Source organism: Apteryx mantelli, chromosome 1 (assembly GCF_036417845.1).
Source record: "Apteryx mantelli isolate bAptMan1 chromosome 1, bAptMan1.hap1, whole genome shotgun sequence".
NCBI lineage: Eukaryota > Metazoa > Chordata > Aves > Apterygiformes > Apterygidae > Apteryx > Apteryx mantelli.
Window position 1 is genome coordinate 222,607,952 of NC_089978.1, and position 19,878 is coordinate 222,627,829.

The 19,878-nt window shown below is 45.3% G+C and overlaps 1 protein-coding gene across 12 annotated transcripts in view; it reads right to left on the bottom strand.

Moving 5' to 3' along the window:
* Nucleotides 1–19,878, bottom strand: part of SHANK3 (SH3 and multiple ankyrin repeat domains 3) — a 376,011-nt gene that overhangs the window by 287,550 nt on the left and 68,583 nt on the right. For all 12 annotated transcript variants that reach the window (XR_010887770.1, XR_010887771.1, XR_010887772.1 and 9 more), the window contains exons 5-8: nucleotides 17,397–17,548; nucleotides 16,834–17,001; nucleotides 16,426–16,542; nucleotides 15,005–15,082 (exon numbers count right to left, since the gene is read on the bottom strand). Coding sequence is in view for 9 of the 12 variants with exons in the window: in XM_067317628.1 (XP_067173729.1) it covers nucleotides 15,005–15,082; nucleotides 16,426–16,542; nucleotides 16,834–17,001; nucleotides 17,397–17,548 (515 nt within the window). In the remaining 3 variants the exon portion in view is untranslated. The remainder of the gene's footprint in view (nucleotides 1–15,004; nucleotides 15,083–16,425; nucleotides 16,543–16,833; nucleotides 17,002–17,396; nucleotides 17,549–19,878) is intronic.

Genomic DNA, 19,878 nt, shown 5'->3' on the forward strand with positions numbered 1-19,878 from the left:
AAAGATTCTGCAAGGAAACAGCAACATATTTGGCCAGAGCCATGATGGCAACTGCACAGAAACCTCCCAGTGTCATGAAGCACACTTTAAGAGATCAAATCATGGTTATTTGTCATAGAGAGCTGAGTGCAAGGTACATGGACAATCAGTGCCTGGGGAAAGAGTACCCCAGACACAGCAGAGAGAGTAGACAGAGCAGTGAGGATATTTCTCGGGTCTACTTGTTCAAATAGAGCCATGATGGACAGTGCAATACAGAGCAGGCAGCACAGGATAAAGAGGCCAGGTACATCAACTTGGAGAAGAGCTGGTGAGAGTCTGGCCTCTGGTCTGTCCAGCACTGAAGGATGCTCTGGAGGCCCTGGAGAGCATGTAGATCTGTGCCCAGAACGGTCCTCACCACCAGAACCAGAGACAAGTCTGCCAGACCTCCCAAGAGCTGCCAGATTCTCGTCATGAAGGAGAGGGAAATGCTGGGCTTCCCATGCAAAGCAGACGCTTTTGTGTAACATCTGTAACCGAAGCACGGCTGCTGCCGGTCAGGGAAGATTTCAAGTTGGCAACATCATCCGGATAACTGAAGCTGAGATGGCATCTGACTCAGAATTAGATCAGGCTCACACCGAAGAGCGGAGGAGGAGTGGGAGGGAGCCAGGAGGCCAGAAACCTGATCAATTTTTACAAGGCAAACTTCAAATGAAAATGGAGAGAAAGCAAATCAAATAAAATGAGGATAAGAAGAAAGCCTTGAGAGAGTAGGTAAATAAAAAAGTTTGTCAGACAAATGAAAACTGCTCCTTGGCAAGCGGACTGCTGCATGTCTGGAGCAGGGCACAGGTAGGCACCTCTCCGGGCACCCGCACGGGCAGCGTGTGGGAGAGGGGGACGCGCAAAGGCGGGACGTCTGGGGCGCACATACGGCACGTGCACTCGCTCTGTGAGCAAGCCCACGCTCAACCTCTCAGAAAAAAAACAACTTACAGCCTGTTAACACCAAGACAGAAAACCATTCAGGGCCAGACACAGTCTTCCCATGCTCTACAAACTTATAACTCTAGCAATGGGAAGCCCAGAGTTCAACTATATCATGATGATAAGAGCAGCTAAATAAGCCAGTGATCTACCAGGAGAAAACATTTTAAACCTAGCATAAAGAAGAAAAAAAACATAGGTCAATCATTGGTTCATCATTAGATGCAGATGATACAATCATAAACAACAACGCAGAAAAGGCAAGAAAGCAGGTATTTAGTAGAAACAAGGGAATGTATTCTTCCCTAACGATGGCAGGTATAGAATGGAAATGTACCTGCTATGATGAAGGAAGATGAGAGACAGCATTTGCTAAATGTAATTAATATTCAGATAAAAAGGCCTGATAACTTACAAAAAAAAATCTTCAAAAGAACTAGTGGAGGAACTCTTCACACCATTAAAAGGGCAGGTCTTAGAAAATTAGAGACATTCCAGGGAATTGGAGGATCATCAGTGTTCTTCAACATTTAATATTATGGAAAGCATTGACCTCCAAAACTCCAGTTCCCAGTCCCAGGGAACGGAGACAGAAGGAACCGGTCCCTCCATCGTCAGCTGCCCGGCTGCTGCCCGCCCCCATGGACAGCCCATCCGCAGACCCGTCCCGCCGAGCCCTGGGGCTGCAGGTCACCAGCTTCCGCAGAGTTTGGCGAACACGCTTCAGCCTCCTCAACTTCAGCCTCTCCTCGCACGTTCTTCTGGCACCCGCGTGGTTTGAGAGCCCCAGCGACGAGGGCAGCCCGCCGCTCTGCGCACGACACCATCTGAAGCGGCTGCTCACACCAAAGGGATTTTCTGTGGGTATCAGGTTCACCTGAGCACACTAAGCAATCCGCAATTTTAAAATAAATAAAAGTTTTGTTCTAACCACAGAAAGGCTCAATTCTAGATTACAGAGTAGAAATACTGCTAGGGGAGAGAGGAAAAAAAAAAGTTCTCTCTTTTCATGTTTTTCATTCTGTTCCTCCCTTACCGGTTTCCCTCTCTAACATTCTTCCCAGTTCTTTTGCTACTACGAAGCTGGAAGTTATCTTCATATTTTCATCTACGGTGATTCACACCTTCTCCCTTCTGCTTTGCTTTGCAATTGCCCCTACCTGGGCTTATATTCCTACCACATTCATTCATTACTGCACCTTTTTCTGGTTTACTGCCTTGCTGTTTGAAACATTTTCAAAACTGCCGCAATAATATTGCATAAAAAGTATTAACTATACTCACAATATCTAGTTTGTTTTTTAACATCTTCGCAGAAGCCACATACAGTACATTAATAATAGATGTAGATTTAGCATTTAGAATGTTTTTCTGAATTATTTTCTCCTGCAGACTTTATGCCAGTTTTGACACCCCAGAATCTAATTATCTTTTATTCCTGTTTTGCTGATAATTTCCCTAGTTTTAGGAAAATAAATCTTGTTTAAAAAAAATAAATAAAGAAAGAAGAATAAAGTTTGATTGACAAGTTTATGAGTCTGGCTGACTTCTGTAATCAGTAAGATGAAACTCAGTAAGGACTAGGACAAAGTGTTACACTTAGAATGGAGAAATCAAATGCACAAATACAAAATGGAGAATAAGTGGCTAGGCATCATAAAGCAGAAAACAATGTATAGTACCAGTGGAACGCAAACTAAACATAAATCAACAAAATGGTGATGTTGCATAAAGACAAATTTTAATTCCAGGATGTGTAACAAGATGGTAAGGCCCCATCTGGAAAGATATGTTCAGGTTTGGGGCACAATTCTTTAAGGATGGAAACAAATGCAAAGCAATAAGGTGAAAAAGAGACTTTGAAAACACAGTGACTTAGGAAAGAGTGAAAGAACTGGGCTTGTTCAGCCTAAATGACAGAAAACTAAGAGAAGATACGGTGACAGTCTTCCAAATCTTAAAAGAACATTACAAAAAGAATGGTGAGCAATTATCCTACTACTACACTGTTGGACAAATACATATGCTTACTTTGCCAAAAAATAGGTTAAAAACTAAGAACAAATTTCTGATTTTCCAAGCAGAGAGGAGCACTAAGACAAGCTACTTTGACCGGTTGTAGAGTCTCCTTAGCAGATTGTCAAACGTGCTTCAAAACTAACACCTGCAGGGCTGATTACCTACACAGGACAGCTAGAAAAAATTGCATCTTGACCTCTATTGAAGCCATTCATGCCCAGGAATGTATGATACAATACATTTACCTTTTTTCACAACAGCATATTCAGATTGGGACCAGGATATGTTGATTATGTATGTGTTATGTGTTATGTGTTACGTACAATTTAACTAGCTCAAAATGTATTTGTTAGCACAGAGATATCATCAAGCAGGACATTACTAGGCGGCATCGCTCAGGTTCTTGGTCCAAATCTACTCTATGCTTATAATGACCATTTAGCCAAAGATATTGACTCTCAGAAGGTAAAACTGATGACAGCACAAAGTCTGGTGGGATAATAAATAAGTTCTTGTTACAGCAGAATCTGAGCCTCGTGATGTTGGTCTGAGTGCAGCCAGGCTATGAAAAAGGGCCACAGTACATAGCTGCAAGAGATAAAACTCTTCTCAGAAAGCAGGAACATAAAGGCAGAGGAAAAAAAAAAAAAAAAGGACACCAGCATAAACTCTCAGGGTAATACTGTACCTATAAAGACTAATTGAAAGTATCAATTAGAAATAACATCAAGTCATTGAAAAGCTCTGTATGTCACAGTAGCAAGACCTGTATTAGTATACTGGGGTCATTCCTAGCAACCCTGTTTCAAGAAGAGTGTGGGAAGAGTGAGAAAAATTCAACTGATGGGCATAAAAATGATCTGTTAGATATAAAAGCCTTAAAATGTGAGTGTTAAAGGAGCTCAGACTATTCTATTCATCAATGGAGAAAACTGATGGATGACCAGATCACGATGCATCGGTGCTAATACATAGGAAAGAAATCCAATTGCAAGGCTTTCCAATTACTGCCACACACACAAAATCCAATAACGGGAGGATTAAATTAGGTAGAATAACGCTGAAATAAAACAGAATTTCCTAGCAGTGAGGGTAATTAAACAGCTTACTAGGAGAGCTAACAGACTCAGCCCCCCTTTAATCTGCGTCCTGCCTGCCTGTGAGAGGAGCATGAACTTAGCAGTCACAGCAGTAACCTTGGGCCTTTGCAACTGCGAAGCCATATGTCCCGCTCTTCTCTGCCTCTCTCCTGGCCGGGGGAGAGCAGGTTTGCCTGCCCTGCCCTTGGTATTTTCATTCCTCAGTTAAGGCAGAGACTGCACTCCAGAGAGGCGATGTTATTTTCAGACAGAAGGGGAGGAGGTTGCTTTACCCTACAGTTCCCAATAGGCCTAAAGAGGCACCAGGGCTGAAAAATGAAGAGAAGTTGTCCACACACAAGCAAAGCTTGTTACGCCTTCAGCGCATCAAAAAAAGCCCGAGCGCCGCACAGGCAACTCCTCCTCTGTGGCTGGAGAAGCAAAACGAGATGGTGGGAACAGATGCTGAGCACCCCGAAAGGCGTCGAGCCCCGCTTACGGCACACTCAAGACCAAGAGGTGCCAGTCTCACCCATGGAAATTGTTGCCACTCAAAAAGGAGCAATTAGACTTTGCAATCATTAGTAGTTTATTTGCATTGCAAACTACTCTTTCAAAATCTGATTTATGAGCAAGTTTTTAATTAATTTCAAGTATAAGAAAGGTTAGAATAGGCTGGGATATTATGTTAGCTGATCATTAAGGATAACAAAGAACTTAAGCACAGATAATAAATTTCTCATAGGTCCCAAATTTCATCAATTTTATGTTAACATTTAATGAATGTACTTTTGAAAGCTGAAGAAATCCTGTTTTTCCACTCAGATAGCAAATGCAGCAAGTTTGAGGAAGGTGTGTTGCATTTTTGGTACACAACAGGTTGAGTAACCTTTCCAGGCGCCAACTGGAACTCCACACCTCCATAAATTATTTTAATTTCTACAATAGTAGAGTTAGAGAGCGAAATCAGTAGGCTCTGCACACACTTACAAAAACCCACCTCCCCTTGAAATCCAAATGTTTGACAAGAGAGAACAGATGGAGGAGTACAAGGTTACCGTTGTAGTGACGACAAGAAAAATATGGAGCTTATTAATAAAAACAATGTTATAGACATTCTCACATCAGCTAAAATTTTTGGCATAAGTTAGGCCCAAGTCTTTAAAGCACGTCAAACAGCAGATGCTGTTTCTGTTTTACACATGTTGAGGAACAACGGCAGCTAGCTAGCAAGAGTTTACAGTTAAGGTAACTAAAATGTAAAATAACTACTAGCTTTATCTTCTCCTTCGACATATGCTTAACACTGAACACTTATAATCTACATAAGTAGAATTGAATGTATTATGCTCTATGACATCATAAGATATGATGTCACTAATAAGTAAGAAATCCAAGCACTGTAAGCTAAAGTTTAAGTTAAATTAGAAAAACCACAGTTAACTGAAGATATTCTTTAACAAAACCCCTCTGCTTGAGCAAATTCTGTTTCCTGGGCAACACGACTGCAAATTGTAGAGATCAGACCAGGATGTCTATTTTACAGCAACAAAATATAAATTTTTAAGGAAAATACATCTCACAATGTGCTTGTGTTGTACTAAAAAGCTAATACAAATGATATGTTAAGATAACATCGAAGTGTAAATCTTTAAGGAGAACCATTCAAAGTGTTACCAGGTTATAAGGCCCAATTATGTGTGTGACAGATGCAAAAAAGATTGAGAAAGGTCAAGATACAAAATAAGAAACAACAAGCAAAGAATAGCTGGAAAACAGGAAAACATATTATAATACAGGAGCTGCAAGAGCAGATCCACAGAAAAGCGCACCTGCAACTCAACAGGGGAGGAAAGCTTTGGTACGAAGATTGCTGAAGGGTTTTTGCTTCTGTTTTTACTCCAGAATTGGCTGTGATCATGCAGCAAATACCACCAAATCAGCAAATCAGTTGGGCCTGATAAAATTGGCACAGTATTTGGGGGAGTATTTGCCTTTGTGCCTGTTTCTGCAATCAGTGTATGAATCACCTTTGCTTTTCTGCAAATCACTGGAGATTTGCAGACCATAAGCTGAATTACACTGCCAAAATCTGTTAGAAGAAATCACAGACATTAGTAGTTAAATTTGATAATCTTTGAAAGCTCTCAGAAAACTGGAAGAGCCTGACATTACAACTAGCTTTAAAAGGGTGTGGGACAGGAAAGAGAGGAGCATAGATCAGGCAACTTAATTTTAATGTCCAGAAAAATGCTGGGTGAAGCAGATAATTTGTAAGTAGAGGTGACAGACGACAAGAACTTATAAAGAGCAAACCAATTTTAAGTGATCTAAGTTACTTCTATGACAAGGTAACAGACCAAGCTTTGTGAAGAGTAAAGAGACAGAAGATACTGTATAGCTGTATTCTGTAAAACTTTCAACAGTCTCACATGACACTCTCAGAAGCTACAGAAATTAAATCTAGGTGAAACTACTACCAATTGGATGAAAAACTGATCAGAAAGCTCATCTGTGACTCACTGTCAGACTAAAAAGGTAGGCTAATTGGGTTTCACAGGACTCTATCCCTGTTTCACAGGACAGGTTCAGTAGTATTCAATTATTTTTCTTAGCAACCTGGATGATGGCATACAGAATACGCTTATTAGATTCATAGGTGAGATTACTTATTTAGGAGGGGTGACAGAAGAAGCAGCCAGATTCTTCTCCAAGGTGCTCAGAGAAAGAGTAAGAGGCAATGGTCACAAGTTGCAACAGTGGAAATTTTGCTTGGGCATAACAAAAAGACTCTTCACCAGGAGAACAGGTAACGAGGTCCAGAGAGGTGGTAGCACTCCAGCCTCAGGAACATCCCAACCTTGCCTGGGTAAGGCCCTGGACACCCTCATACAGCTCTGGAGATGGCCCCTCTCTGAGCAGCAGGGTTGGACTAGACATCTAGAGGTCTGTTCAATCCAAATTATTCTATGAGTCTATGATACTAAGCACAAATACAGGCTGGAAGACAGCAGGCAACAGTTCTTCTGAAAAAAGATCTGAGGCTTACAGGATCACAAGTTGAACATGAGTCAACAAAGTCATGCTGTGGTTGAAAAGGAAAAAAAACATATCAGGATTTACAATTAGCAGTCTCACCAATAAGATGCAACGTAATCCCTCTGCTCTGTACAGAACAGGCAGGGTTTCAGCTGAAGGTTACTTTTAGGAACTGAGTTAAATAAATGATATGGGGAGAATCCAGAGTAAATCAACAGTAATGATCAGATTATGTTTTCAAGGTCTCTGTCAGGAAAACCTGAATGTTCTGGCATATTTAGTCCAGAGAATAGATTAGGTGGAGAAGGGGTGATGAGGCTGTAAAAACACAAAAAAAGCAGCTGCAACGAGGACAAAAATAATCTGTTCTCAATAACCATGGAAAAGTAATGGGCTTAAAATTCAAAAAGAAAGATTCAGGTTAGATGTCAGAAAAAGCTTTCTGACAGTAAAGAGAGTTAAGCACAAAAACAGACTACCCAGGGAGGCTGCAGCCATCCTCCAGCATGGAAGGGGCTCACAAGTAGGTTAGGCAACACCGGTCATAAAGCATATAGATAGAGCTAATCTGGGGGGGTGGCAGGAGAACAGACAAAATGACCTCTCAGGTTCCCTTTCAGTCCTAATTTTCTATTGCCTTCTTTGATGAGATGGTTGGCTTTGTGGACAAGAAGAGAGCAGGGAATGAGGCAATGAATTTAGGAAGGTTTTTGATGCGGCCTCCACAGCATCCTTATAGCAAAATTGGACAGAGATGGTTTGGATAAGGTGAACAATAAGAAATGTGGAAGTCAGTCAACCATTTCTCATCAGCTGGATGTCAAACCCCAGTGTGAGTCAGGAAGGCCATTTCACATGGCCCATCTACAACATGGATGTGAATCATCCATAAAATCTGAGCAACAGAACTTCTGATGAGCATCTCAATCCAGGAAGTCACATCCAGCATCCTATCAGAAAGGCAGAAGGAATTTTAGGAGCTCTCTTCTGGGGATATCAGTCTGATCCTGCCACATGTAAATGGAAACTTTCTGAGTCCTGAGGATCAATGGAGAACACACAAAGCAAACATGTTTGGAAATAGCTGCGGTGTCAAGAAGATGACAAAGGCCACACACTCTAGAAGACAAGACAGTTTCTCTTTGGTAGCCCAGGCGGTGCCAAATCAAGGTTAGGAGAGACTGTCTGCACAGAAGAACATGCTCATCTGGGAATCAGCAACTATTCTGATAAAGTTCAGCTTGCAAAGGTAAATGGTTTCATTTCCAAGTCAAATCATATCATTCGCATGCTCAAAAAGAGACAAAGTCATTCACAGAATTTGAAAGGTCGTGTCTCTTGGGATTATTCTGTCAACCTGTCAGTAAAGTAAGGGAAAAGAAACCCAAAATACTGCAATTGAACAGCAGCTAGCACTTAATGCTTTGGTAAAAAAAAAAAAAAAACAAAAAAAACCAAAAAAAAACAAGAACTGTAGACAGGCTGACCTGAAGGACTTTGAGCTATCACAAGTCCCATGCAAGAACAAAACTGAAGTAGCGACACTGGATCAATCTCATCACAATATAATGCACTGCTTGAAGATCAAGACTTTCAGACAAGTCTTCTTCCTCCTAAAACACAGAACACTGCCTAGTATTGCCTTCTTGAACCACCCAAAGAAGGGAGTCAGGTTCAACCAAGAGTCAAGATTACCAAGGAAGTCCATGATGACAAGGCAGGTCCAAGGTCAAGCCAGGAAGTCAATCCACACATCAGAGTCAGGATCAGGTCTGACGAGGGTAACCAGAGTCAAATACAGCCCAGTGATCACCATGAAGGCCCATAGTGACAAGGTAGGTCCAAGGTCAGGTCAGAAGTCAGTCTGCAGGTCCAGATCAGCTACGTCCATGGCCAAGCACAGACATGGCTGTGGCTGAGCTGGAGACCAGTATTCCTACAACACAGCTCGTGCAAGGACTGAGGCCTGAGCTTAAACCGGCTCTTGGGCCCATAGGCAGGGGCGAGTGGGGGGCCCAGGTGAGGCTGGTCAGGGCCAGTAAGGCCTATTAGTGTCCGCAGGACCCTGACAACATGGCCCTGAAGTAGATCCAGTTCTTTTTCTAGTGACAACACAGCATTCACCCCCAGGCAAGACAGACTCATGAAAAACATCCCTGAAAAGGGAGAGAGAAGAGAGGATTGTGAGGTAGAAGTAAGGGGAAGTGGAGCATGCAGCTGTTGGTGATTGTTCAGTACCCACGTGTCCAATGTTGTACGACATCAAGACAATAAAACCCTAGCAGAAATGAGAAAAGACCCAAAAAGGGAGTCCAGAGGACAAAGGGGCACGCGGCATCTTCAGAGCTCCTGCCTAGTACCCTTAGCAGACTAGAAAGACTGGAGCAGACCTATGACACGCAATGTGAAGTCTTTGATAAGCCTATTTGAAATGCCTAGCTTTCAGAGGTCATTGGGTCATGGGGAAATCTGGAGGCCTCTGACCTTGAAAGAATATATGACAGGTATGTTTCTTTCTCAGAACAGAGGAAAAGATGCCCAGTGATTTTTGGATAAACCCGAGTCATTGAAGGGGGTGGGGGGCACAGCAGAACTTCATCAGAAGAGAGAATAATTATCAGGTGGAAAGTTATGAAGGCCTTCTTACAGAAGAGGCAGTATCCAGTGCATCCAAAGCGGCCTGAAGGGATATTCTGGAGAATACACAAGCTTCAGAAAGGAAGTATCATCTAGTATCAGGGGAAAGGAAATCGTAGAGGACGGGAAACTTCGGTGAGAGCTTCAGCTCATAGCGAGGAAATAGCACTTCAGCTATTGCACAATGAAACTGCAACAAGACAGGTCAAAGGTGGAGTATGAGTCAAGCAAGACGATATGGGGTGAGCCTTTGGCCTTCAGTGCATGAATCAGAGCCAAGATGTAGTCATGGCAATGGTGGCCCATTTGGCAACTCCTGAGCTACTTTGATGAGTCAGGCAGGACCAGACCTTTGCAAACTGAGGAAGCAAAAACAAGAGGAAGTGGCACCTTCCTGTGACAAGCTTCTGAGAAGAGCATCTATGGCTGGAGGTCCCTAATGTCTGCCTTGGCAGACGTGGTCAGATGGGGTTTTCATGGCCTTCTCATGCAGAAGATTTTGCTGATCTCACTCCCAGTCCCTTTTGTGCCAAGCAAAACAGAACGGTAAAAGAAACTCTTTCCAGGAATGAGATTTTCCCCAAGTGAGTGATGGTGCGGAGGATGATACTCAGCCATCATAAGTCACAGAAACTTAGAAGAACAAGCTGACACACAAAAGAAAGAGACAGAAAATGACTTGTTACACAGCTGCAAGCCTGCAGCAGCAGAGCATACAATTTCAACAAGACACTGAAGAGAAAATGAAATGGTCCTATGTATCTTCTGCTTTACACAAGCAATCAGTGAGAACGGGGGACAGCAGGGCATGCACATTCCCATGGGCTTGGCAAAGGGAAAGTGCTCATCAGTCTGACACGAGAGGGCACACACGCCCACAACAGATCACACGTGGATGTTCGGGCAGAGGAAGGACTAGACACTGGATCTGCGTTCCCACAATGGGAAAGCCACACTGGTGTGTTACAACAGCATTGGCTCTGATCTGTCAAATGTTCCTTGTGACTTCAGGGATCAGAGAACTGCAAGGGGAGAGGCAGAGGAGAGAAAAGCATGAATGAGCCTGGAGAAAACTTCTGCCCCTGCGAGCCCTAGAGCCATGCTGACAGTTTGGCATTTGACCCAAATCATAACCCTCATGCCTGACCCTGCCAGGGGATGAGGAAGGATGTCACTGAGTGATTCAGCAAGCATTCACTGTTTTTGTATGATTGCCCACCCCATGCATCTGTCTGCTTGTTCCAGCCCTCTGCTGGGTATCTTTGTATTGTTTAAATATGATGATGGTACATCACATACACAACTGCAGCTGCCCATTTTCATAGCCCAGGCTTGAGATGAGAGCCTGTCCTTCCCCGCTGGTTGGTACAGTGGACCCTTCGTGCTGTTTCTGAGCCATGAACACTGTACAGGAAGACAGAAGGCCTTTAAGACTCATCTCACCCTTCGAAGTGCTACGCTGCTGATGTGGCTCCTGACCCACAGCGTGCTCCAGCAGTCAGTACATCTAGTTGGGTCAGTGAGCACCCTAGGATGGATGAGAGGTTAGAGATTTGCGAGAAAGCTAGTGCCCAGGCAGCACTTTGCTTCTGACCCTCCACTACAGATACTGCTAAAGCAGCTGGAAGGCAAAAAAAAAGGGGGGGGGCAGGGGGAGGAAGAGGCTTTCTTTTCATCCAGTATATTTCAGGTATGCAATATCCTACCTGAAACATGATGTCTCCATCCTTCAGGGAGAAGAAAGTATTTGGATGAAGCTGTGGCGCTTTGGGAAGGACTGCATCTACACAAGGGACTCTCTTAGTTTATAGAAGAAAAGCAAGCTAAGAGCAATTAAAGACAGAGATGTAAGTACAAACGCTGGCTCAGGAAAATAGTAAATTGCAGACTGCCAGAAGCTGGGAAGATACGCTGGGTAAACTCTAATCCTAAACCTACCCTGTTCTGGCACTCTTTCCTGAAACCAACTATCAGCCACATAGAGGCGATAATACACTCAGCACTCCCGTACCACCACGCAGATCAAGCACTATATTCCACAAGCGTTGCATTGGGTCAGCTAGCAGCTGGAACAGCTTAACAAACCACACACAGAGAGGTGGCATGCCACCCCAGGCTAATTTGCCTCAAGGAAGATAACCAAGCAGATTACAACTTCTAAACTCTCTAAATTACTCAATGCTATCTTGAGTCATCTCAGGCCACTGACACCAAGCTATCTGATTAACAGTAACAATCAAATTAACAACAGCTATGTGCAGTAATCTGACTAAATAGCCATGAAAAAAGAGAGGTATTTATAGGATCTCTCAGCCGCAGGAGAACTGCTCTGGGTAGCACACATGCACCCTCATACAGACTCAGGTCTCCTCTGCCATGCTGAAACTCCGTCGTAGAAATGTAGCATCCCATTACCACAATTACATGAAGACGATACATGAGGAAGTGCCAGACTTCACAGCAGTCAGTGACTTAATGACATGCTGAAATACTGAGCAAACAGTCTAAGCAGGGAGTCATAGAACTTCTATTTGCAAGTCGGGAACTGATAGGAGCACATAACACCAATATCAAATTCTGGTTTGGATCAGGTTCTACTTATGTCAATAAAAAACCTGACTGGATTACTGCACACAGTTTTCATTTTCTGGAACAGAAACTTCCAATTAGTCACACTACTTCAAAAAGGAAAAAACAAACACTGTTTTTTTTCCTCATTAGCACTCACTAGGACTCTGCAGGACAGGAGCAAAATCAGAGCAGAAGCCATTTCTGCACCACCTGCTATACTACCTCTCCTTCACCAGCCACCCCATGTCCTACAAATGCCAAAACAAGAAGTTGCCCTTTCTCCATCTCTGGATTCCCAAAGCTCAACTCATTTGTAAAGCAAGCAGCTGTTTCCTAGAAGATGCCCCTTTCTGGAAATAATATTTTTAGGTTAAATCAGAGAAGTCAGATGGGAATACGCTCATTTCCCAGAGCAAAGTTCCCCAAAGAACAGCAGTATCTCCGAGCATGGCAAACCTTCCTGCCTCCATCCGCACAAGCCCTTTCACGACCCATCTCCCAGGGTAGTAGATAACATGGAGCAGGCAGAGAAAGGTCTAAGCGAAGGTGGATTTCACAGAGAAGAGCCTCCCATGGGATGATGCCCCTCGTGAAGGGCTGTCAGGGCTGAGCTGAGGCACCTCCTAGCACTTGCCGTGCATTAGTAAGGAACAGCAATGACACTGGTCATTAAGAGCAAAGCTGTCTGGAGTGGCATTCCTCTGGTCCTGTGCATGTAGCACCCACCGGAGCCAGGCACCCCGGGCTGCCAGTGGAGGTGCAGCGAGATTCTCCTCCTCCAGAAACACCTGCATTTCCATCACATAAATGACACTCCCGGCTCTCTCCGCTATTACAGGGCGCCAGACAACTAAATACAGTGCAGGGATCTGCACTGGAGACACTTAAACTGAGATGAATTCATTCTATTATTGGTGTAGCACCATGGTGCAAATCTAGGTTCATGTTCCCAGATGTGACGAAATACCGGACTGCTTATAAGAAACACTTGATTTGACCTTCAGGACCCTTTTTTCTCTCAGCATCCAAACCAAAACGTGACACAGCTTCTAAGCAACATGGTCTCAGTTTTACTAAAGAAATCAGTTCTCAACAGATTAAGAAAATGAGCTATATATTCATTTCCTGAAACTACATAAACATTTTTAGTTCCTTACACCTGACCACAGAAATATTTAATTAACTGATATCTCCACACAGATGCATAATTTGTACATACAGTCATGGTAATTACACATGCAAGTTGTATGTACAGTTTTTATGACTGTAGGCTTAATTCATATTAAAAGATATGCTTATTTAAAATTTAAATGAAATACCTTATGCAGAATGTAACACCACTCCAGCAGCTTGCAGCAGAGGTTTTCAAGGACAACCACATCAAATTCATCATGGTTGCCAAAAAACAGTCAGATCAGAGAAGAGCTTCCCTCTTCCCTACGCACTCCTGGTACACATGCTGCACAGGTATTTGGTGCATTTTCAGGAAATGCCAGTATCTCAGGACACACAAGACTCACTACACATGTGAATTTCTTCCTTGTGAGACACAAAGCAGGCCCAGCACAACCAGAATGTGGCAGATTTCCAGCATGTGCAGAATATCTGCTCAGCAATTCCCTACCAATTTGCATTCAGGACAAACAGCTGTTGTAATGACAAGCGCAGATGCCCATGTTTAACAAGCCTGATTGCATGTGTAATAAGGCTTCTCACAGGGATCATCATGATGTTTGTAGGGATTGTATGACTTCATTGTGGTCATACTTGAGACTCTATGGCCTAGAGCATCTATAAACAACATGGAAAAAGAAGCAAAAAAAAGACTTTCTTGAAGGCAAATGGTTTGGGAGCTCATCTGCAGGCACCTAAGCTGGTATTTGAGTAAGACACTGGCAGGCACACTCTGCTCTCAAGGGATACCTGAAGACTAGTATTAGCTGGGCATTGAGTCAAAACATTTCTGAAGGGTCCTCAGGCAAGTGACTGTGTTTCAACAGGAGCACAGACACTGGCTATTTCAAGTTCAAAAACTTTCACAAAGAAGGGCAAAGCAGGCTGTGGATGGGAAGCAACCTCCTGCATCACGGACTGCAGCCTATGGTATTTGCAGACAGTCACTTCCTGTAACTTGATGAATTTATGGAAGGAGTCGCACTGTAAAATGACTGAGCTTCTCCTTCTCTGCCTATGTTCCCCAGAGCATTTCCTGGAAAGCTATTGCAGAGTTTCACTCCTCTTGTGGCTACAGGTCTCCTAACTTTATTAACGGCAAGTTTAGATGCATTCATTTTTGTGGCAAAACTTATTTCTAATGATTCTGTTCCCTCTCTGACATTTATCCCAAAATGTTTATAGACATTAATAGTTTCTCCTTTCAAGCTCTGTTACACATTACAAGACAAGCCAAGCTCTCTTAGCCTCTCTTCATAAGATATCATTGTCACAGTCCCTTCCATGTGTACAACATGTCCTCTTTCCTCCCTCCTGCTCCAGCAATTAAGGCAACGTCAGAATAGACATCCTGAATCAATGTTTTTGTTCCAATTAGTTTTATCACATATGTGCCTAGGACACGCTGCAGATGCTGCCCTGATTTGGGGGCACGTGCTGTACAACCTATGCACGAAGTGCTCTGTGAGAGGAGCCAAGCACAAGGGGAAGGAGCCGGGAGCTCCCTGCCTCACCTGGAACGCAGTCTGGCTGTTGTAGTTGCGAATCTCTTTGCTCGCCCCACGGAAGAGGAGAACCCGAGCACAGCTCTCCTAGGAAAGCAAGCAAGAGGGGAAAAAAGAAGAAACCAATTAGCATTGCTGACTGGTGACAACAAAGTAAACCATGTGGTTTCACTGTGCTCAGAAACTTTGTTTGGCAAGAGAAAGGAACGTGTAAGGGTGTTCAACCCCTTTTAACTGGTGATCCCCCGCTCACCAAGCTGACCAGGTCCATCTGCCTGGGTGCTGCTCTGTGGCTCCTGCACCCTGGCCATGCCCTAACCTCACCCCAGGAGCACAGCTGCAGGGCCCAGTGGCCACCGCGCACTCCTGTGTGGTTTTATTGCTATTTATTAAAGCCTTCTATTGCTTTTGTTTTGAATGCTCTGTGCTCCTAAATGCCAGTCTTTCCACACGCTTACAGGCCGCTGCAGTATTTAATGCCTCTCTGCCAACCCACCCCACAAAAAGAAGTTGTCCTTTCCATATAAGAGTCCTTGGTGTGCAGAAAAACACACCTATCGTATAAGCCACAAATCAGCCTACATGCATCAACGCCTATTGCAAAGCATAACAGTATTCAGTTTTTCATTTCAGGAACAGAAACTGCAAATTCCATTTACAATCAAAACACATAATACAGCTTATAAAGTCTCTAGGAAGAAACACAACCTCTGAGAGAAATCCTTAGATAGCGACCTCTGCACCCTGGGCACAGGGCCTGAGATAAGATCAGAGATGGCTCTTCCACCACCCTTGATTTCTCCTGAACTGAGCTCAGTGACCACATAGAAAATAAAACAGATACAGTGCCCTGTGTTGCCTAAAACAATTTTCTTTAAAATTCAGAGATTGGTAGTAAGATATTAGGGAGGCTTGTGAGAAGGAAGGTACCCCTGCCCACACGCCTGCCCTGGAGCTGTGCAAACCACAGGATGTGCTCAACAGGCCCCACCTGGGCCACATGCCCCCCTTGTAGAGTTAAACCCAAACACCTGGACCAAATTATCACTCTGCACCCAGGCAAAGTGCTCCCTCCCGACCAGTGATGGGGGCTTGCTGCACCTGGTATGTAGTAGTAACAGAAACCAGAGGAAAAATTACAGAATGAGTTAGGCAGAAAATCAGCAAAAACATCCTGGGAATAGGAATACATTGACCAATCGTCCCTCTGGCCACCCGCCTCTTGAGAAATCTGAAATGAGACTGGTGCTCCAAACAAAATCACCCTCACCCTAGGAGGGAGGATAGATACAATTCAGAAGAACTTTTCTAGGTCTAGAATTGGAAATAGCAATAAGAAGGTGCCCTAGGCCAATGTGTGTCCTCTCTCCCTCACGTAGTCTGGTGCCCTATGTTTTCTTGTTCTCATGCCCCAAATCACACAGGTGTACCTGGTTATAGAGAGCACAAACATGCAGAGCAGTGTTTCCTGAGGCATTCTGCGCAGTCATATCAGCTCCATAGAAGAGAAGATGCTCCAGGTGTTGAACATGGCCATAGCGACATGCCTGCTCAGGACACAAAAGGGGGAAAAAAGAAATAGAAAATCAGGGAGGACCAGGAAGGACACAAACCAACAGAACTCAGGTAAACCCTGAAACATTCCCCCGCCTCTGCCGGGTTCACCCATGCTAGGAAAGTCATGTCAGGCTACAGCCGTACCCTGAAGAGTCCTGTTAACACACAGGCACACGCACACTGTTGCTCCTTACAGTAATATACAAACGAATACATCTCGAATAAATCACTTCCGTGAAAAAGTCATAATCTGGGAAAGAGCCCAGGCACAACCGGCTCACCTGGTGGATCTCCTGCCAGCCGTTCTCGTCGACGCAGCCCAGCCTGGCGTAGTCGTGCAGCAGGAGCTCGCAGCAGTAGGGATCCCCCCCCACCATGGCGCTGTGGTACAGAGGCGTCAGTCCTCGGCTGTCCTTGTAGTCGGGGGAGGCACCCAGGTCTAACAGCGTCTGCAAGGGAAGCGCGGGGCTCACTCCGGGGCGGCTGCTGCTTCAGGCGGCCACGCTTGGGGACGAAGCGATGGGAGACCGGCAGAGGGGACGGAGACGCTCCCGGCCCTGGCGGAGGCGGTACTCGCCGCCTCGTTTGCCAAGGCGCCCGTTATCGTCACCGAGCTTTTCTAGCGACCCGTGCTCTCCATAGAGCACTGCGAAGGGAGAGGCCCCGGCGGAGAGGCGCGTGCTGCGCGGACAACGGAAGGGGGGAAGCTGAGGCGAGGCAGGACGCGGGAAGGCTGGAAACGGCGGGCAGCGACCCGCAGCTCGGGACGCAGGGGCTCAGGAAGGAGAGCTCCTTCTCCCAGCAGGGCCGCCGCCGGCATCGGCCGTTTCCCCCGGGGACTCACCAGCAGGGCAGCGTGGTTGCGGCACCGGACGGCCTTGTGAAGAGCTGTCATTCCCTCCCGCGTCCTGAAGTCCAGGTGAGCTCCGCCGTTGCGCAGCGCTTTGATCATCTCCGCGCTGCGCTCCAGCTGCGCTGCCGCCGTCAGGGGACATTCTGCAGCGCGCGCGGGGAGAGAGCAGGGGGTGAGAACCGCCGAGCGCCCGCACGCGGGCATCGTCCAGAGCGGCGTTGGCCGCGGTGACAGCGCCGGCCTTCGAGCTTGGCTGCGTCTCCTGGCCTGGGCTCCAGCCGCACTGCGCGCTCCCCGCTTTCCTCGGGACGGCGGCACCCAGCTCGGCTGCAGCGGACACCGGCTGGTCTTTCCGAATACCCTGTATGCAGCGAGTCCGAGAGCTGCTGGGAAACCTCCCCATCAACGTCTGTTGTGAGAGGCCCTTTTTGGTGCGCGATGAGAGCCCAGGACAGGAGAGGGGGAAGAAAAGGGCCGGCAGCTTAACAAACAGCAAAAACGCCCTTGTTCGTTCTTGCACAGCGGAAACGAAACATCCGGACGCAGCAGTTGTACAAAGGGGAAAAGGAGGAGGAGAAAATGGGTATCCTCCCTCCGTTTCCCTCTGCAGCGGGGCTGCTGTTTCGGGAGGAGATTCGCAGCCGTGCGCCCTGGCGCAGCAGTCAGCACCTGCGAGTCCTGCTGAGCCTACACGAACTCGCCCGGCGGACCGGACCGCCGTCCCATCTCTCACCAGGAATCAGCCCTGACTCCCAGGACTGCTCCATGGGTCGGGACAGGCTCCATGTCGGGATATAATTCGAGCAGGCAGCAGCAGAACCACAGGAATTCCCTTCCACAGGCCTCCCTCACCTCTCCACCCCACCGGTGCCCACGGCCATGTGCTGGTTCTGCAGGCAGAAGCAGGAGCCCCACGCACACCTCTTGCTCTCTCTTAGTGCAGAGCAGCTCAGAAAATCCAGGAGGCCCCTCTGCGCCGGATGGCCAAAGCCACCTCCGCCAGGAACCAACCTTACACCTTTCAAATACACAACTTTTTCAACATGCGTGCGTTGGCCAAGTTCAACCCTCATGAGTCCACCAGCTCCGAGTACGGCTTGCCCTTCTCTGCTGGGAGTCGAACGGACGCGGCTGCACCTGCAGACGCCCCACCTTGGTCCCTAGCGTGGGCAGGCATGAGACAGCCCTCCTTGGGGGGAGGCCAGCGGTGCCAGCGCCGAGGGATGGTGGTTCCCGTCCCACCCTGCAGGTTTTCAGAAGAGCTTTGCTACAAAAGGACCACAGTCCCCCTATGCATGGGCTGGTTTTGATCCTCCTCATAGCACCCAGAAGGAAGAAAAATGTTCTTGGATATAAAATGAGGAAAGTTTCCTTAAGAGACAGAATGTTTTCCTGAACACTTTGATTACAATCAAATAAATCTGTTTTCTTCAAAGTGCAATGTTATTAAAAAAAAAAAAAGATAAGCGTAGCTTCTTTTTTCAGTGTTTGAGAATGGTCTAACAAGTCTTTAGGTCTTTCTGTCCAAATCCTTCATACCATACATGGAGCAGCGTGCACACTAGCTAAAATAAGTTTTCATCAGCCAGAAATAAATACAGCTATGTATTTTTTAGAAAGGTACCTAACTTGCACATAAATTAAAATCTCCTGATTTAGTAGAAATAATTATTAAAATGAGAAAAATAAAATGGTTTGAGATATAAAGAAAAAGCATATGAATATTAATTTTAGAGCATTACCATTAACCAAATTTTTAAACGAAATAGGTAGAGGCCAGACAGGTCCTGTGGCTTTGCTAAAACTCTATGGCTTTTGCGTTACAAGACACTGATATTAAAAATGAAGATTACTGAAGACTGCATTCAAAAGGACTAAAGACTGGTTCACCAATAAGAGAAATCATTAGTAAATGAGGATGTTTACTGCTCGGTCTTCTAAGGACCTTTCCTCAGCTCAAAACTGTCACTCATTTTTAACAATAATCTGGAAGAAAATATAAAGTAATTTCTGAGAAAGTTAACACACACACAAATGTGTATTTATAGCACAATCAATGGTATGATGAGTAAAATGGATTCATATATATATATATTGCTTAATGACAAACTTTTTAGCAGAGCACACATGGATCACTGTATACCTAGAAAGTAAGGGATGCATTTTAAATAGCAGAATAGAAGGTAATTACCATTGTAACGACATATGCATTACACGGGAATGCAATAGTGTTCACAGGACTAGCAATGACACTTGAAAAAAAAAAAAAAAGTAGTGGAAATATTTCCTTAGCTCAGCAGCTGCTGTGAAAATGAGGGAGTTTGGTGGTGGGTTATTGGTAACGGTCCAGGTCTCTTCTCACCCCACATGCAACCACCAGGCGAGAGCAGCGCCAGACGCAGCGCAGGAAAACGCGGGGAAACGGCGCTGCCTGCGAACACCGGCGCACCAGAGCGCTGCCGGCATTGCAAAC